The following is a 16,301-nucleotide window of genomic DNA, read 5'->3' as shown; positions in this document are numbered from 1 at the left end:
AAATAAATGTTGGGAGTAACAAGAACAATATTTGCCTCTGAACTAACCCAAGAATAAATGGAAATAAAGTATGTGTACCTCAACATTGTCCAGTGCAGTAGTAGCAGAGCAAACCACCACTCTAATAATCCACATTCAATTCAGTTTATTTAGTATAGTCCAATATCACAAATTAAAAATGTGCCTCAGAGGGCTTTAGAATCTGTACACATAGACATCCCTGACCCAGAAGCAGAGTTAGTAATGTGTAATGGAGAGATGAGCATTCATCCATAAGGAGAGAGAGAAGAGGAGAGGGGTGCTCAGTGTTACACTTGATATATCTGACACAATGATGCAGGATGTGTTTTCTTCTTTGATGCATGAACTTAATGTAAAATAATGTTTATTTCACAGCTCTGTAATTTTCAAAATAATCTAAAAAATAATTTATTTAAACCTAATTATATGGAAAATGGATCAATGTCTTTATTTCAACCCATGTAAATATTCAATAGAATTTATCATACAACACTTTATTCTTCCCACATGTTGAATTGTGTTCCCATGTTGAGCTGCTCTGATCGGACTCAAAGAGGTCATACTAATATTATAGATAATAATAACAGTGACCTCCGTGAAGACGACCTCTAGTTGACCTCTCAGTACCAAACGGTTCTATCCAGAGAACTTCCTGCAGGAAGATAAAGAGTTACGAGATACTTCTCATGTCCTGTTGTTTGTGCGTGTGTTGTGCTGAACATGTGTTTGTGTGTGCATGTGTGTGTGTGTGTGTGTGTGTGAGTGTGTGTGTTCATATGAGTCAGTGGTCTTTATCAGTGGGGACCAGCTGGTAGGAACACACACACACACTCTCTCCTCAAGACATCGGTAGGGACTCAGTTATCTCCTGAAGACTCGCAGCACTGAAGGTAAATTACTATTCTCAGACCTTATGAAGACTAGTTTTAGTTCTGTAGCTTTCTTTAACATAAATTACATAAAAATATCACTTAATTTATTGCCCTTAAAATATCACCGAAAGCTGACAGGTCTGTGAAGTTCAGTTTGGCAGAATTACTTTTGTGTTTGCAAGAGGAGGAAAAGATACATTCATGTTAAATTAGTTGAGATTCAATTAAACTGCACAAGCAGTGTCTGGTCATAATGTACACGTGTAGCACTTTTATAGTATTGTAGTTATTTATTTTAATAAATACAGAGTGATGCGTCTAATAATCTGCATGCTCCAACAACACTGTATAGCTTCACGCCACGTTTCAAACTTATGTTTCATAACGATTGTTTTTATTGCTGGACTCTTGTTCACAACCATTTTTCTCGTAAGTTTAGATCCGGACGATCGTACAATTTTATTTATCCCCAAAAAGAAAGTTAATGAACGGGTGGCATCGTGTAATGAGGAAATGTATGAGTGTCATTTAAACGCTCGGTGACTAAGGTGACCGTTAGTGGAAGAAGAGCTGCGATGATGTATTTCAGTAAAAGTAGTAAAACTGCAGTGAAGAATACAATTCAGTTCAATTCAGTTTATTTTGCATAGCCCAATATCACAAATGATAAATTTGCCTCAGAGGGCTTTACGGTCTGTACACATACGACATCCCTGGCCTTTGACCTCACATCGGATCAGGAAAAACTCCCAAGAAATAGAAAAAAACCCTTTAGGGGAAAAGAGTGAAGAAACCTTCAGGAAAGCAACAGAGGAGGATCCCTCTCCAGGATAGACAGAAGACATGATGTCATGTGACCAGAAGGAATCATTAGAGTTACAACACATTTAATGAATATGACAGAGTGTATAATAGTTGGTAGTAGGCATGGACCACGATCCAGAAAGGGGGGGGTGGCATCAGCAGGGCCAAGACAGGAGACATCAGACCCAAGTAAGCAGGATAGTAGGCATGGACCACGATCCAGACCTCCATGATCCAGTGCCATGGCATCAGACCCCGCCAGGTCAAATGACCCTATGAGACGTGAAGTCACAAGGACTCCGGGGAGGAAGCAGAGTTAGTAATGTGCTATGGAGAGATGAACATTCATAAGTAGAGATAAGAGGAGAGAGGTGCTCAGTGTATCCTAAAACGTCCCCCAGCAGCTATAAGCCTAGAGCAGCATATCAAGAGGCTTTGCTTCAAGTAGAAGTACTGCATACAAAAAGTACTGAAGTAAAATTACTTACTATTATTAATATGAGTTTGCAAAGTAACTAATACATATATAGGAATAAAAAAGTATCTTCTCTCCTCTCCTCTTCTCTCATCTCCTCTCCAGTGATTAGTAACTATGAAGGGGCTTCTGCTCCTGTGCCTGCTCCCCTTGCTTGGAGGTCAGAGGTCATCAGCATGCCCCCACCTTTGCTCCTGTCATGGCAGTCAAGTGGACTGCAGCAGCAGGTCTCTCACTTCCTCCTCGCTGCCCACCAGTTTCCCCGTCGGCACCACCTCCCTCCGTCTCCATGATAACCGGCTGACCCGCCTCCCCAACGGGCTCCTGGATGACCTGACCTCCCGCCCCGTCTCCCTTCACGGTAACCCCTGGGAGTGTGACTGCGGCGTCCTCTACCTGCGGGCCTGGCTGCTGCGTCAGCCCGCCGCACTCACGTCACACCTGGGCGTCAACTGCAGCTCCCCTCCCGGCCTCAGAGGGCGGCTGGTGGTGAATTTGACGGAGAAGGAGGTGCTGGAGTCCTGCCACTACTGGTACTGCGACCTGGCTCTGGCCTCACAGGTGTGCCTGTTTGTGTTTGTGCTGGTGCAGGCGGCTCTGCTGGTGGTTCTCATCGTGTTCCTGAGGAGGTTCGAGAGGCTCGCCCAAGAGGCGAGGAGGACCACGGAGTAGAGCTTCACAGCCGGGGAGAATGCGAGGGAGAACGAGTACGCGCCTTTAAACGACGGTAGCAAGTGAGACGGAGCTGTGATGGAGAAGAGCTGTTTGTCTTGTGCACACCGGAGAGTAAATGTCTCTCACACACTTTTGTGTTTCCCTCCAATACCAAAATTCACTTTGACGCAAAGCCAGGTGACCAATTGAAGAAAACCCCGAATAAATGAGTAGCAGTTGCATCAATGCTGGAAACAAGTGGAATGGTTTAACCCAATGAAGCCAGGAGGCAGGTACAGGACCAACATGCACTGGGGCGGGCCTATATGTTGTTGTTTTTTTACCAGCGCAGGAGAGGCAGCGTTGTATTTGTTGTATTTTTTGTTTGCTTGTTTTGTTTTGCTCAATAAATCATGAGAAAAACAGAATCCTGTACGGACATTGCAGTATAATGTATGCAATCAAACATAATCCGAATGAAGACTGAATGTGAATCGGTTATAACGGAAGTACTTCATGGCTGATTAGGTGTATACTTATTTCTAATTGCATCATATTTGAATATCTGTTTCACATGGAGTAGTTTGCCATTGTTCTTCCATCCATCCATCCATCCATTGTCATCCGCTTATTCTGGGGTCGGGTCGCGGGGCAGCAGACAATAACTTATATATATATAATACAGCCATTGTTCTTATTGTAGTTCAATTTAGCAATAATAAAACATGTTAGGGATAGATAATGTGTTAGTTATTTATTTGGAGGAATTGTATTCTAATGTTTTAAACACAAACCAAATATTTTTTTAAATCTTGTATTTTGCATGACATTAAAGATTCAATAGAAAAATTCAATGCAGTTTTTTTCCCACAAACTTCTTTTAAGTTTTGATTAGTGTTGATTTTTAGATCTTTGCCCCTAAATAATTGATTTATTAAAACAGACTCACTTGAAGCAGACATGCTATTTTGTTCTCATCAACAGCTAACAACATATATGTTTCCTTTATTATCATCAACAAACAACATAACGTGTATAAAGCAACATGTTATATGTTTGGGTTATTTCTTCTTTGTAGCGGAACCTTTTATGCTGAGACCACTTTCAGCGGCGGACAGTTTTAACGGACGGACCCACGTATGTTTACACGTGAGGGCTGAAATTTCGCACGTGAAGTGGTTAAATGACACAAGCCGTCGGTTGACTTGCTAAAATACAAATACAAATTGTATTTATTAATATTTCTTTATATTCAGTCGCGTGCGTAATTCACATTTTTACCGTAATGGTTCAGCTTCAGTTAGCTTGTTAGCTTTTTTAAATGTAGGTCAGCTCTTTCGTGGTGTTTTAACATTACAAGTTTTCAGCTGGCGTTATTACATATATATAAGTTATTGGTTTGTTAACAGGCTTCAGTTAAAATGGGAAAACTAAGGAAGAAATTCAACTGGAAGGGAAGACTGCAAAATGACGCTAAGCGACCAGTCGAGGAGCAGAAGACGAGCGTTGTTGTGGAGCTTCAAGGTGAGGACTCAGCTGCACTCTCTATAAACATAAACGTTATTTTGGGCTTTATTGGCACTAATAATATAATAATAATGCATTTTTATTTTTAAAGCACTTTTCATTTAAAAATAATGTCAGGGTGCTACAGAGCCAGTAGATAGTTAAAATAAACTATATCAGTAGCTTGCAGTGATTTAACACATTCAAAACAGCCTTCCTGTATAAAAATATGTTGTCGGTGTGTAACACTCGTTGTCATCAGATGGGGCCAGGCTGAAAGGTGTAGACCAGAGCAACGCGTTGGTCCTCCCAGCCAAAAAAGCCAACAAGAAGAAAGCCCCAGTGACGCATGTCTCCAAGAAAAAGCCCCTCACCAAGAAGCAGAGGAAAGAGCTGCAGAAGGTCCTGGAGCGCAAGGATAAGAAAGCTCAGGTGAGACGCAGGTTGACGCTGCAGCAGGTTCACACAAGGCTGTCAGAATAAAGTGGCTCTCTGACGCAGGACTTTGAGGCTTTGTATCTGGTTTATCCCTTTAGTCCAGTTCATACGTGTTTAAGCACGCTTTATGTAACTGTACATTGACTGTCAGTCGGGCAAAACAATACAATTTAAATCTTGACCAAATCTGGGAACTTCTGATGCCCTCTAAAACCATCAATATATGTTTTTTTTAAATCAAAAAGAGCTGAGTGATTTATCAAAGCTCGAACCGCCTAATTACATTTTTGTCTTCTTTATTATTAAATATCAATGAATCGGGGCTTTATGTTAAATTAGCGATGACATGTTGACATGAGGTGTGCTTTGGGTTATTGCCTTTTATTACAGACAGTAGGGAGATGACAGGACATGAGGAAATGAGGGAGAGAGAAACACGTTTGTTCTTCAGATATCAGTGTTGATTTACCTACAGTAGTGAAATCAATACTGATATATAGTTTATTCCTACTCAGTTATTCACAGTAACTAACCCGTAATAAAATAATTAGGTATACTGTAAATAAATGTTCATACACTTCGTAACTCTGCTAACAAAGGAGATATCAAGGATTAGATCACACTCACCTGTCCTCCTGTCCGTCCATCCAGAGAGCAGACATCCTGATCAAACTGGCCGAGGTGCAGGTTCCAGATTCTGAACTGAAGCTGCTGTACACCACGTCCAAAATGGGAACAGGAGAAAAACTTTACCAGACCAAGCAGTGAGTGCACACATGCAACATTTAAGAAAAGCAACAACCATGAAAAAAGGTATTTTTCTCCATTGAAAGATCCGGCGGTCTTATTACTATTATTGTTGGGGTATTTTCAGGTTACCAGATGAAATAACAAATGGAGACTCTGGAACAAAGATCAATAGTCTGAGTGGAGCAAACCGAAAAAGAAAATGGAAAGTAGAGGAGGAAGAAGAAGAAGAACAGGAAAAAGAGGCAGTAGAAAGCAGTGATTTGGACACTTCATCTGAGGAGGAGGAAGAGGAGGAGAACAACGAAGAGCTGAACAAAACCACAGATGTGACCGCACCTTCCTCTCAGGGGACGGAGGAGAAACAGGAACTGAAGGAAGAACAACCCAAAATGGAACAAGATGAACAAAATGAGAAGACTTCAGATCAGGAGAAAGTGGTCAACAAGACGCCGGCTGTCTTCATTCCTGTCGACCGATTAGCAGAAATACAGGTATGTGAAAACTACAGGTGTTCCATTCATGCAGGTGTGTGTATGTTTTTTTTTTTGTGAGCGTGCTTTAAGTATGTTTGAATCTGCTACTGCAGGAGGCCCGTCTGAAGCTGCCCGTGCTGGCGGAGGAGCAGGTCATCATGGAGGCCGTGAGAGAAAACCCCTGCATCGTCATCTGTGGAGAGACGGGAAGTGGAAAGACAACTCAAGTGCCCCAGTTCCTGTATGAAGCCGGCTACGCCAGGTAGGTTGCTGTTTACCTGGGGGAAGAAAAAAATGCGGATGCACATTTTGTGCGATATCTCACATTTTGCGTTGGTCTTCTTACTTTTCCTGCAGCGGCAGCGGAATAATCGGTATCACAGAGCCAAGGAGAGTGGCAGCTATCAGCATGTCCCACAGAGTGGCCAAGGAGATGAACCTGTCCACGCGGTAACCCACACCGGAAATATCTCACACGGAACTGACTTGGAGAGAAGTTTCGCTGATAATGGAAACTTTTAGTAAACGATGTGGTGCGTGTTTGTGCCTCCGTGTTTAGCGTGGTGTCATACCAGATTCGATACGAGGGGAACGTGACCAGCGATACCAAGATCAAGTTCATGACAGATGGCGTTCTACTGAAGGAGATTCAGAAGGTATCTTTTCATTTTTGTTGCTCATTCATAAGTTATCAAGGGGGAAAAAACACAATTCGTGACTCATAAATCCTGCCCGTGCTCATGTAGCATTTCACAGTATTTTATAATGAGAACATCAATATTTTGAGGGATACGGTGAGAGAATGAAGAACCTCCTATGAGGATGTTAAGTCGCAGGCTTAACTGCGGTCTAAATCTCAAGTTAATCAGCCATGTGAAGTAGTTTTATTTCCAGTAAGAAAATGTGAAAGCAATTAATTTAATTAACATTCCTTTTAATGACCTTGATTGGTGTTTCTGCATTTCATTCAGTGTCTCTCTCTTGTCTCGTAGGATTTCCTGCTCCAGAGATACAGTGTGATAATCATAGACGAGGCCCATGAAAGGAGTGTGTACACAGACATCCTCATCGGACTGTTGTCGCGCATCGTCCCGCTCAGAAACAAGGTGAGAGACTGATGTGCTTCACGTGTCTGCTGTACAAAGCACTGAACATTTAAGGCGTGCACAGGTCGCCATGTGACACAATCTCACCCCCCCTGCTCTGTTCCGTCTTCACGCCTCTGCAGAAAGGTCTGCCCATGAAGCTTCTGGTCATGTCGGCTACTCTGCGAGTGGAGGACTTCACAGACAACACCAAGATGTTCCGGACGCCGCCGCCTGTCATCAAGGTGGATGCTCGCCAGTTCCCCGTCACCATACACTTCAACAAACGCACCCCGATGGACGATTACACCGGAGATGTGTTCCAGAAAATCTGCAAGATCCACCGGATGCTGCCTCCAGGTGCAAAAACACACACATGACAGAGATCACTTTGACTCATAAAAATGGACTCTTTCGACATTTTGATCGGGTTATAGAAAAAAGGAGAATCTTGTAGTTTCACAGCATCAATATCTGTGTTTGTTAAGATGTTGTGGTAGAGGCCTGAAGATTGACACATTGTTGGTTTATATTTAAAAGTCTAAATGTGAGTAAGCAGGACAGGAGTTTAACCTTCACACACACACACACACACACCCTGATGCCTTGTCTCTGTCCTCCAGGTGGTATCCTGGTGTTTCTGACCGGTCAGGCGGAGGTTCACGGTCTGTGCAGAAAACTGAGAAATGCTTTCCCCTTCAGGAAGAGTAACACGGCGACCGGTGAGTCTAAGACACCTCTTTGCCCCCTCACACCCTGACATGTATATACATCTCTGAGTATGTTTTAGTATGTTGATGTGTTTTTGTGTTTAGGTGAAGACGAGACTTCAGAGGCGATGAGGAAGTTTAAGAAGTTAAAAAAGAAGAAGACGGTCGTGAGTCTACTCTTAGTAAAATACCCCTAAAGGCCACCGTGAACTTGTTTTCTTCTTTTTTGAGTGTGTACTGCACATATTTTAAGGCCGTTGTCTTTGTCTTTCAGTCTCTGCCCCGAATCAACTTGAACAACTACTCTGCCCTCCCACTGGACGAAGGGGATGAGGACAGAGAGGCAGGCATCGGATACGAGGAGGACGAAGGCTCCGACCTGGAGACCGGAGGCGATCCCTCCAGTGCAGGCGAGCTGCCGCTCCACATGAATCATATCTTCAGATCCAGCTGGATGTGTTTCAGATGAGGGCTTCTGCTAACTCCGTTTTTTGTTCCTGCAGAGGAGAAGGCCGACCCCTCTATTCCGCTCTACGTCCTCCCTCTGTACTCCCTGCTGGCTCCGGAGCAGCAGGCCAAGGTGAGATTAACATCTGATGTCAGCACTAAACTCCGTGACAAGACACTGGAGAGAGTTAAAGATTTGGACTTGTGTCATCAATTTCCCAGAAACACAACTTCAGCTGCAGCTGTCATTGACATCCACTGCAGTGCTAAGGTTGCAAAAAAACATCGGCTAAATATATAGCATCTAGGGCAGGGGTGCTCACACTTTTTCAGCATGCGAGCTACTTATTATGTGACCAAGTCAAGGCGATCGACCGACGGGGGGGGGGGGGTGCTAGTAAGTGTGCTCACCTGCCGCGCGCGACCTGAGAAGAGTTGTTGACGGGGGTGCTAGTAAGTGTGCTCACCTACCGCGCACGCGACCGGAGATGAGTTGTTGACGGGGGTGCTAGTGACTTTTTCTTTGCTCCGTCCGTCCCGATGCGCGCAAACCAGTGTCGGAGCTCCGCGCACGAGACGGCGGGCAGAGGACTGTTAACGCGACACGTAGAAACAGAAATGCCGTGCTGCTGCTGTAATGTGGCGCTATAGAGAAAGTGACAGGGGGGCGGGCCAAATTCTTTTTATGTCATGCGATCTACCAATACTACGCCGCGATCGACTGGCAGGTCGCCGCGATCGACCGGTCGATCGCGATCGACGTATTGAGCACCCCTGATCTAGGGTAAAAAAATGGTTTAAAGGTCTTTAACCCTCTGAATCCCAAAAGGCATGTTTTCTTGAAACACTGGAAAGTCACTGTTACGTAACATAACATTTGACAGCGCGTTACATAAAAATGTGATGTTGGAATAGGATATAAATGAGTGTGATAGAAGGCAGTTTTATTTATGCCGACTAGTACACTAACTAATTAAGGACATTGTTTTCCAGAGAATAAATTACATTTTGATCAACAACAAAAAAAAAGTGTTGTCGTTAAGGTGCATATTGTTGTTCTGCAACTACAAGGAATTTGGCTTGGTGATTGTTGCATGACAATAAACACTGCATTAGTATAAGAAATGTACAATTAAATATTATAAACAAGAAAACAGTAGAAATGGGTTGATCATCTAAAACGATGACAAGATTAAAGTTAAAATAATCCGTCTATTCTGTACAAATGTACAGTTTAGACGAACCTTTTGGCTGTTTTCAGCCCTCATTTTCCATCAGCCGAGGACCATGTGGTGCCGTTGATAACCGTTGGCGGGGTTGTCTTCTCTCACCTGCAGGTGTTCATGTCTCCTCCACCCGGGACTCGTCTGTGTGTGGTCGCCACCAACGTGGCCGAGACGTCCCTGACCATCCCCAGCATCAAGTACGTGGTCGACTGCGGACGAGTCAAGAAGCGCTTCTACGACCGAGTGACCGGAGTGTCCTCCTTCAAGGTCTCGTGGACCTCACAGGCCTCGGCCAATCAGAGGGCGGGTAGAGCGGGGCGAACGGAGCCGGGACACTGCTACAGGTCAGGACGCTGAAACCGTCGCGTGATGACCACACTGTTGTTGATCACACTGTTGTTGACCACACTGTTGTTGATCACACTGTTGTTGATCACACTGTTGTTGACCACACTGTTGTTGATCACACTGTTGTTGATCACACTGTTGTTGACCACACTGTTGTTGATCACACTGTTGTTGACCACACTGTTGTTGATCACACTGTTGTTGATCACACTGTTGTTTTCTCCTCTTGAGGATTCACGAATATTCGTCTCTGTTGTTTCTTGCAGGTTGTACTCGTCTGCAGTATTTGGCGACTTCAGTTTGTTCTCAGAGGCCGAGATCACTCGAAGGCCTGTGGAGGACCTGGTTTTACAGATGAAGGACCTCAACATAGATAAGGTCAGCAAAATGGTCACAGACTCAAAGTCCCCAGCAGGCCTCTGAGTCTTCTCGTAAAAACATCTTCATTTGGTCTGTGCAGGTGGTCAACTTCCCCTTCCCCACGTCTCCGTCTGCCGAAGCTCTGGTCGCAGCCGAGCAGCTGCTGGTCTCGTTGGGAGCTCTGATTGAGCCGCCTCACACCGGAAGGTAACCCACCGTGTGTCTTTACCTGCCTGTTGGAACAGGTAGTGTCGAGGGATATGTGTGTCCTCCGAGTTGTCTGGAACTTTGACACTTTTATGGACTTTGGGGAACAATATTATATTTATATTCATATTTCAAATGTCTTAGTTCACCCAGGGGGGGAAAGATTGAGCTAATTATTTAGTACTGTCACATGTTCACACATGTAAACAGTTTTTTGTCTCTCTTCTCAGTGTGAGAGAGATGGAGCGAGCGAGGCTGAGCTGTCCCATCAGCCCCCTGGGCAGAGCGATGGCGTCGTTCCCCGTGTCGCCGCGCTACGCTAAGATGTTAGCTCTCGGAAAGCAGCAGGACTGTCTGCCCTACGTCATCGCCGTGGTCGCGGCCATGACAGTCCGGGAGGTCTTCGAGGACTTCGAGAGGTGAGGACGCGCATTTTGCTCTCAAGATGTCCGTTTCTAGATTAATACAGTGGATTACGAGGGCTTGTTTTTAGAGGTCAGCTGGCTCCTCGATCCCGCCGCATACTTCTTTTTGGTTCTCGTAACTCATTCCTGCTTCTCCTCAGACCTGCAATCAGCGAAGACGAGAGCTCCACGCTCACCCAGCGTCGAGCTCGTCTGATCCAGATGAGGAGGTTGTGGGCCGGGCAAGGAGCATCGCTGCTGCTGGGGGACCTCATGGTCATGCTGGGTAAGCGTCCTTTTTTTGTTCAGGTTACAACTGAAAGTATGTCGGGTCATACGTCGACCTCTGAAGGTCACATGACGTGGCTTCACAAACCTCATTTTCTTACAGGTTCTGATGAGGCATATGATTTGAGGGATCTAATTGAGACCTTGTTGTGGTGCCACAAAAGTCTACACAAAGTCTCATTTAAAAAAACAATTATTTTCACCCCTAATTGCAAGATGCAATAGCAAAAACTATCGCCACTTCTGAGTAAAGAGTGAAATTAGATTTTTTTTTAAACTGAGAATGTTTTATATTAAGTTAATTGATCTGGTTGTACTAGAGTTCTGTTTACATGTGACCAACAGGGGCTGTTGGTGCTTGTGAGTTTGCTGGTTGTACTCCCAAGTTTTGCGAGGAGAACGGCCTGAGGTATAAAGCCATGCTGGAAATCAGGAGGCTCAGAGGACAACTGACGAACGCAGGTACACAGACGCACAGACAACTCGGGAGGCACCCAATGCCGGTATCCCGACAGATATCTTTGGTTATATAATATATACATTGTCATGCATTTGTAATTACGGTTCAAGATTTCTTCCACACAGTGAGGCATACAGCGTATTGATTAAACATCGGTATCAGATATTTGGTATCCGCTGATCCCTAAAGGCCCAGGTATCGCCATGGTGACTGATGGGCGCGTCCCTGCAGAACGCTTACTGTATTGCATAATGTGCTGCAGAAAACAAACTGGAAATCATTCCCCTTCTCCCCTCCCAGTAAACGCAGTTTGTCCAGAGGTGGGAGTATTTGTGAATCCCAAGATGGCGCCGCCAACGGCCCACCAGGTGATTTGCTTGCGGCAGATTGTTCTGGCCGGACTGGGGGACCACCTGGCGCGGCGCGTGCAGGGAGAGGATTTACTGGACCCCAAATGGAAGAACGGATACAAGGCAAGTCTCTCCGAGGGCTGCAGTCGTGATTAAAGGAGGAAGTCGAAAGGAGAAAGTCTTCCTCACCAGCTCATCTTCATCTGTCTGTGTTCACAGACTCCCCTCCTGGACGACCCGGTGTTCATTCATCCCAGCTCCGCGCTGTTCAAGACGCTGCCGGAGTTCATCGTCTACCAGGAGATCCTGGAGACCACCAAGATGTACATGAGGGGTAAATGAGCTCTGATTAAAGACGTGGTATCCGGTGTGCTTGATTTTCACAATTATGAGCGAGCAAATTTAAAGAGTATTTTTTCTGATGTGCAGTGGAGGTTAATGGTGAATTGAATTCTATGTCAGATTTTAAATACCCCATTTTTTTTCTAACGTTTTTAATTTAAATGTGCTGTCACGATTTCTATGAACCAATTATAACTCGTTACAGACTTCCTTATTGCACATCATTGATCGAGGGACAATGTTTTGCTCCTTTTTATATTGTGCACATGCATTTCTCCGGAAAATGCCATTTCTAATCTGCCAAGTTTCAGGACTTGAACTGTGTGAACTGATTCGTGTGGATTCCTCTCCGTCTCCGTCAGGTGTGTCCGCAGTGGAAGCCGAGTGGATCCCTGAGCTTCTGCCCCAGTATTGTCACTCGGGCGCCCCTCTGGATTCACCGCCGCCGTGGTTCTCTCAGTCCAGCGGCACCATCAGATGTCACCGCGCGAGCACCTTCTGTAGGTTTCCCCACGGCCGAGCATCATGCCCGTGTTTGTGCCCGACGAGACGTCTCTGCTCACTCTGGTGTGGTCGCTGTGCTTCTCCTCTCAGACCGTGTCGGTTGGCAGCTGCCGGCGGTGGAGAAGGAATATCCAGACGACCTCGAGCGGTACAAACTGTTCTCCAGGTTTCTGCTTGAGGGACAGGTACTGACCACTGCTGGTTATTAATAATGATAATAATAAAGTAGCCTAACTCATCCTCTCTTAGATTGTTTATTTAGATCTCCAGCAGTTGTTTATTGGCAAAAACTACTCTGCCTTTTCTTAAATAGACAGCATTATAGTTAAATGTAACCGTTTACACTATCACCACCACGAGACAAGCTAATAAAATAAAAATACTAAAATAACCATGAAATTAAAGAATTAAATTATTTAACATATTAACCATTCCACACTTTTGCACAAGTTGTTATCCGAGTTCAGATGTGTTGCCTGAAGAATGAAGCCTGCAGATGACCAAACCTGACAGGAGCTCTGATGTTTGCTTGTCTGGTCCTCAGGTTTGTCCTGAACTCAGGAAGCACAGCAGCCACCTCCTGTCAAACCCCTCCATCATGCTGAAATCGTGGGCAAAGTAAGTCGACCTTCTCAAGTTTCAAGTTTCAAGTTTCAAGTTTCAAGTTTTTATTGTCACATCCCCTTTTATACAAGTATAATCGGTTTGTGAAATTCTTATGTGCAAAACACCCGACAGCAGTAGCAGACTAAAAAAAGAATAAGAATGAGAATAAACTATACAATATCCACACACAAAAAAAAGAAGAAAGTATTAACAATATATATATAAAACAATGTAATAGAATATACATCATGACAATATATATATATAAAACAATGTAATAAAATATACACTTTTTTGAGACAATATATATATATATGTATATACATACAATATATATATACAATATATATATATATAAACAATGTAAGAAAATATACACCATGGCCATAGATATTCACAGAATATGTTCTGGTGTATAGTTTTAATGAGGGTCTCAGTCCTTGTTCAGCAGCCTGATGGCCTGACTGAAGAAGCTGTCCCTCAGTCTGTTTGTGCGGCACTTGATACTGCGGTATCGCCTGCCTGACGGTAGAAGGGTGAACAGTTTGTGGCCGGGTGGTTATTGTCTTTCATCATCCGTTTGGCCCTGGCCACGCACCGCTTGGTGTATATGTCCAGGATGGAGGAAGCTCACCTCCAACGATGTACTGTGCCGACCGCACCACCCTCTGTAGTGCCCTACGCTCCAGGGCGGTGCAGTTCCCGTACCAGACGGTGATGCAACCTGTCAGAACACTCTCGATGGTACTGGTGTAGAATGATCTGAGGATGCGGGGGCCATGTTGAATTTCCTCAGTCGCCTAAGGAAATACAGGCGTTGTTGGGCCCTTTTCACCACGTGAGTGGTGTGCGTGGTCCATGTGAGGTCCTCGGAGATGTGCACGCCGAGGAACTTGAAGCTGCTGACCTCTCTACTGCAACTCCGTCTATGGAGATGGGGTGTGCTCTCCTCTCCGCTTCCTGTAGTCCACGATCAGCTCCTTGGTCTTCTTGACGTTGAGGACGAGGCTGTTCTCCTGGCACCACTGTACCAGTGATCCAACCTCCTCCCTGTAGGCTGTCTCGTCGTCGCCGGTGATCAGCCCCAACACTGTTGTGTCGTCAGCAAACTTGATGATGACGTTGGAGCTGTGCATGGCCGTGCAGTCGTGGGTGTACAGGGAGTAGAGGAGAGGCTCAACACGCATCCCTGAGGGGCTCCCGTGTTGAGGGTCAGCGGCTCTGAGGTGGTACTGCCCATCCTCACCACCTGGCGGCGGCCCGACAGGAAGTCCAGTATCCAGCTGCACATGGTAGAGTGCAGGCCTAGACCTCTGAGCTTGGTGTCGAGCTTGGCGGGAACAACAGTGTTGAACGCTGAGCTGTAGTCCACAACCAGCATTCGCACACAACAGTTCCTCCCCTCCAGGTGGGAAAGGGCGGTGTGAAGTGCCATGGCAATTGCGTCGTCGGTGGATCTGTTTTGACGATATGCAAATTGCCATGGGTCCAGCGTGGCAGGCAACATGGAACAAATGAAGTCCTTGACCAACCTCTCGAAGCATTTACTGACAATCGAGGTGAGGGCTACGGGTCTCCAGTCATTCAGGCAGGTTACCTTGGGGTGTTTGGGGACAGGCACAATGGTGGACATCTTGAAGCTCTCAGGAACAACAGCCTGGGACAGGGAGAGGTTGAAGATGTCTGCGAAGACTCCTGCCAACTGGTCTGCACATGCTCTGAGGGCGCGCCCCGGGATGTGGTCGGGACCTGCCGCCTTCCGGATGTCCACCCGCTTGAAGGCTCTGCGCACGTCAGCCTCTGAGATGATCAGCAGGCTGGTCTCCTCGGTTCTTAGAGGCATCTCTCCGTTTCTGTCAAACTACAAATGAACATGTTTCAAGGACTTCTCTCTCTTACTGCTGCATCTCTGCTGCTTTTAGGCTGCAGCCGCGGACGGAGGCGTTGCTGGCGTCGCTGTTGTCAAAGAGGGTGGACTGCAGAGATGCCCTTCTCTCCGTCTGGAAAACTGAAGATAAATGTGAGTATTTAATTTGATTGGCATGACTTTCTGCTCGATTCATTTGCTGCATTGACATGTTTTCTCTTGTATTTTTCTCTTCCTACAGTCCTGTTGTCGGCGTACTGCCAGTGGTTACCTGAAACCCTGCATCAAGAAGTGGCCAAAAGTTGGCCCCCATTATGAAGACTTAAATCAACTCAAAAAAAGAAGGCAGATTGTTGTTACACTTCTGATCAGAGACTCATGTTGATTTAGAAATCTGCAGAACTTAATTCATTGCCATCAGAGGGAATCTTCAGACCTTCAATTTTTTAAAATGTTCTCTCAAAGTGCAACTACAATACCACAACACTGCCTTCTCTCCATTTTGTATTTTATATACTGCATCTGTGACTTGTACAGTTTGACCTTTTAACTTGTTATCAGGGTGCTGCTGTCAGTTATGATTCTCTGATTTGGTCTTCATAAGACTTATTAAAAATTGTGTGGTTCTGAATAAGGCTGCTGTGTGATTTACTCATTGCTGTGTGATTTACTCATGCTCTATGTAAAGCGGTTGGTATATAATAATATAATAAAGGGCATCCCGAATGACTGTATACACCAGTGACTGTTTACGAAGCATGAGGAGCATCAATCATTTTGAACACAGGAGAATAAAGTAGTTTTTTAATAATTATAATCTCAGTTTGGGCATGGACAATAGACAAACTTGAACATTTAGAGGGCTGGCTCTGTTAAGAAGATAAATCCAATTTTTTATATGTTTGGTAACTTTGGATTGTTTCATATGATCTTCCTAAGCAGATGGGTTTAGCCCAGGTGTCCGACTTTGAAATGTTCAAATAAAAAAATGTATCTGAGCACTTCAACCACTTCCTGTTTTTGCGAACGTTCATTCACGACTTTTGGAAACCATCAGTTTAACAAATTAACTCTCCACAAAGTATTTAGTAGAACAATCACACA

The 16,301-nt window shown here is 44.9% G+C and overlaps 2 protein-coding genes across 4 annotated transcripts; both read left to right on the top strand.

Moving 5' to 3' along the window:
* Window positions 1-845: 845 nt before the first annotated feature.
* gp1bb (glycoprotein Ib platelet subunit beta) lies at window positions 846-3,254 on the top strand. Of its 2 annotated transcripts, XM_056419461.1 has the most exons (3): window positions 846-911; window positions 2,278-2,682; window positions 2,764-3,254. In XM_056419461.1, the coding sequence occupies exons 2-3, from the start codon at window positions 2,290-2,292 to the stop codon at window positions 2,842-2,844; spliced, it is 474 nt and encodes a 157-aa protein (XP_056275436.1). In that variant the 5' UTR covers window positions 846-911; window positions 2,278-2,289; the 3' UTR covers window positions 2,845-3,254. The 2 variants fall into 2 exon arrangements, with proteins under 2 accessions (XP_056275436.1, XP_056275435.1); XM_056419460.1 differs by having other exon boundaries at window positions 2,278-3,254.
* Window positions 3,255-3,970: 716 nt separating this feature from the next.
* dhx37 (DEAH (Asp-Glu-Ala-His) box polypeptide 37) lies at window positions 3,971-15,931 on the top strand. Of its 2 annotated transcripts, XM_056419426.1 has the most exons (26): window positions 3,973-4,350; window positions 4,595-4,764; window positions 5,422-5,534; window positions 5,645-6,011; window positions 6,107-6,255; window positions 6,351-6,443; window positions 6,553-6,649; window positions 6,986-7,099; window positions 7,222-7,438; window positions 7,702-7,800; window positions 7,894-7,955; window positions 8,063-8,198; window positions 8,292-8,368; window positions 9,573-9,805; window positions 10,076-10,187; window positions 10,270-10,376; window positions 10,607-10,795; window positions 10,942-11,066; window positions 11,414-11,530; window positions 11,829-12,001; window positions 12,098-12,212; window positions 12,583-12,720; window positions 12,815-12,909; window positions 13,269-13,342; window positions 15,253-15,350; window positions 15,439-15,931. In XM_056419426.1, exons 1-26 carry the CDS (start codon window positions 4,248-4,250, stop codon window positions 15,513-15,515), a joined length of 3,450 nt encoding a protein of 1,149 aa, XP_056275401.1. In that variant the 5' UTR covers window positions 3,973-4,247; the 3' UTR covers window positions 15,516-15,931. The 2 variants fall into 2 exon arrangements, with proteins under 2 accessions (XP_056275402.1, XP_056275401.1); XM_056419427.1 differs by lacking the exons at window positions 15,253-15,350; window positions 15,439-15,931 and adding an exon at window positions 14,387-14,499 and having other exon boundaries at window positions 3,971-4,350.
* Window positions 15,932-16,301: the final 370 nt, after the last annotated feature.

The sequence above is a fragment of the Pseudoliparis swirei genome, chromosome 7, assembly GCF_029220125.1.
Source record: "Pseudoliparis swirei isolate HS2019 ecotype Mariana Trench chromosome 7, NWPU_hadal_v1, whole genome shotgun sequence".
NCBI lineage: Eukaryota > Metazoa > Chordata > Actinopteri > Perciformes > Liparidae > Pseudoliparis > Pseudoliparis swirei.
Note: the sequence above shows the minus strand (reverse complement) of the source record. Positions and strands in the feature narration are given on the sequence as shown.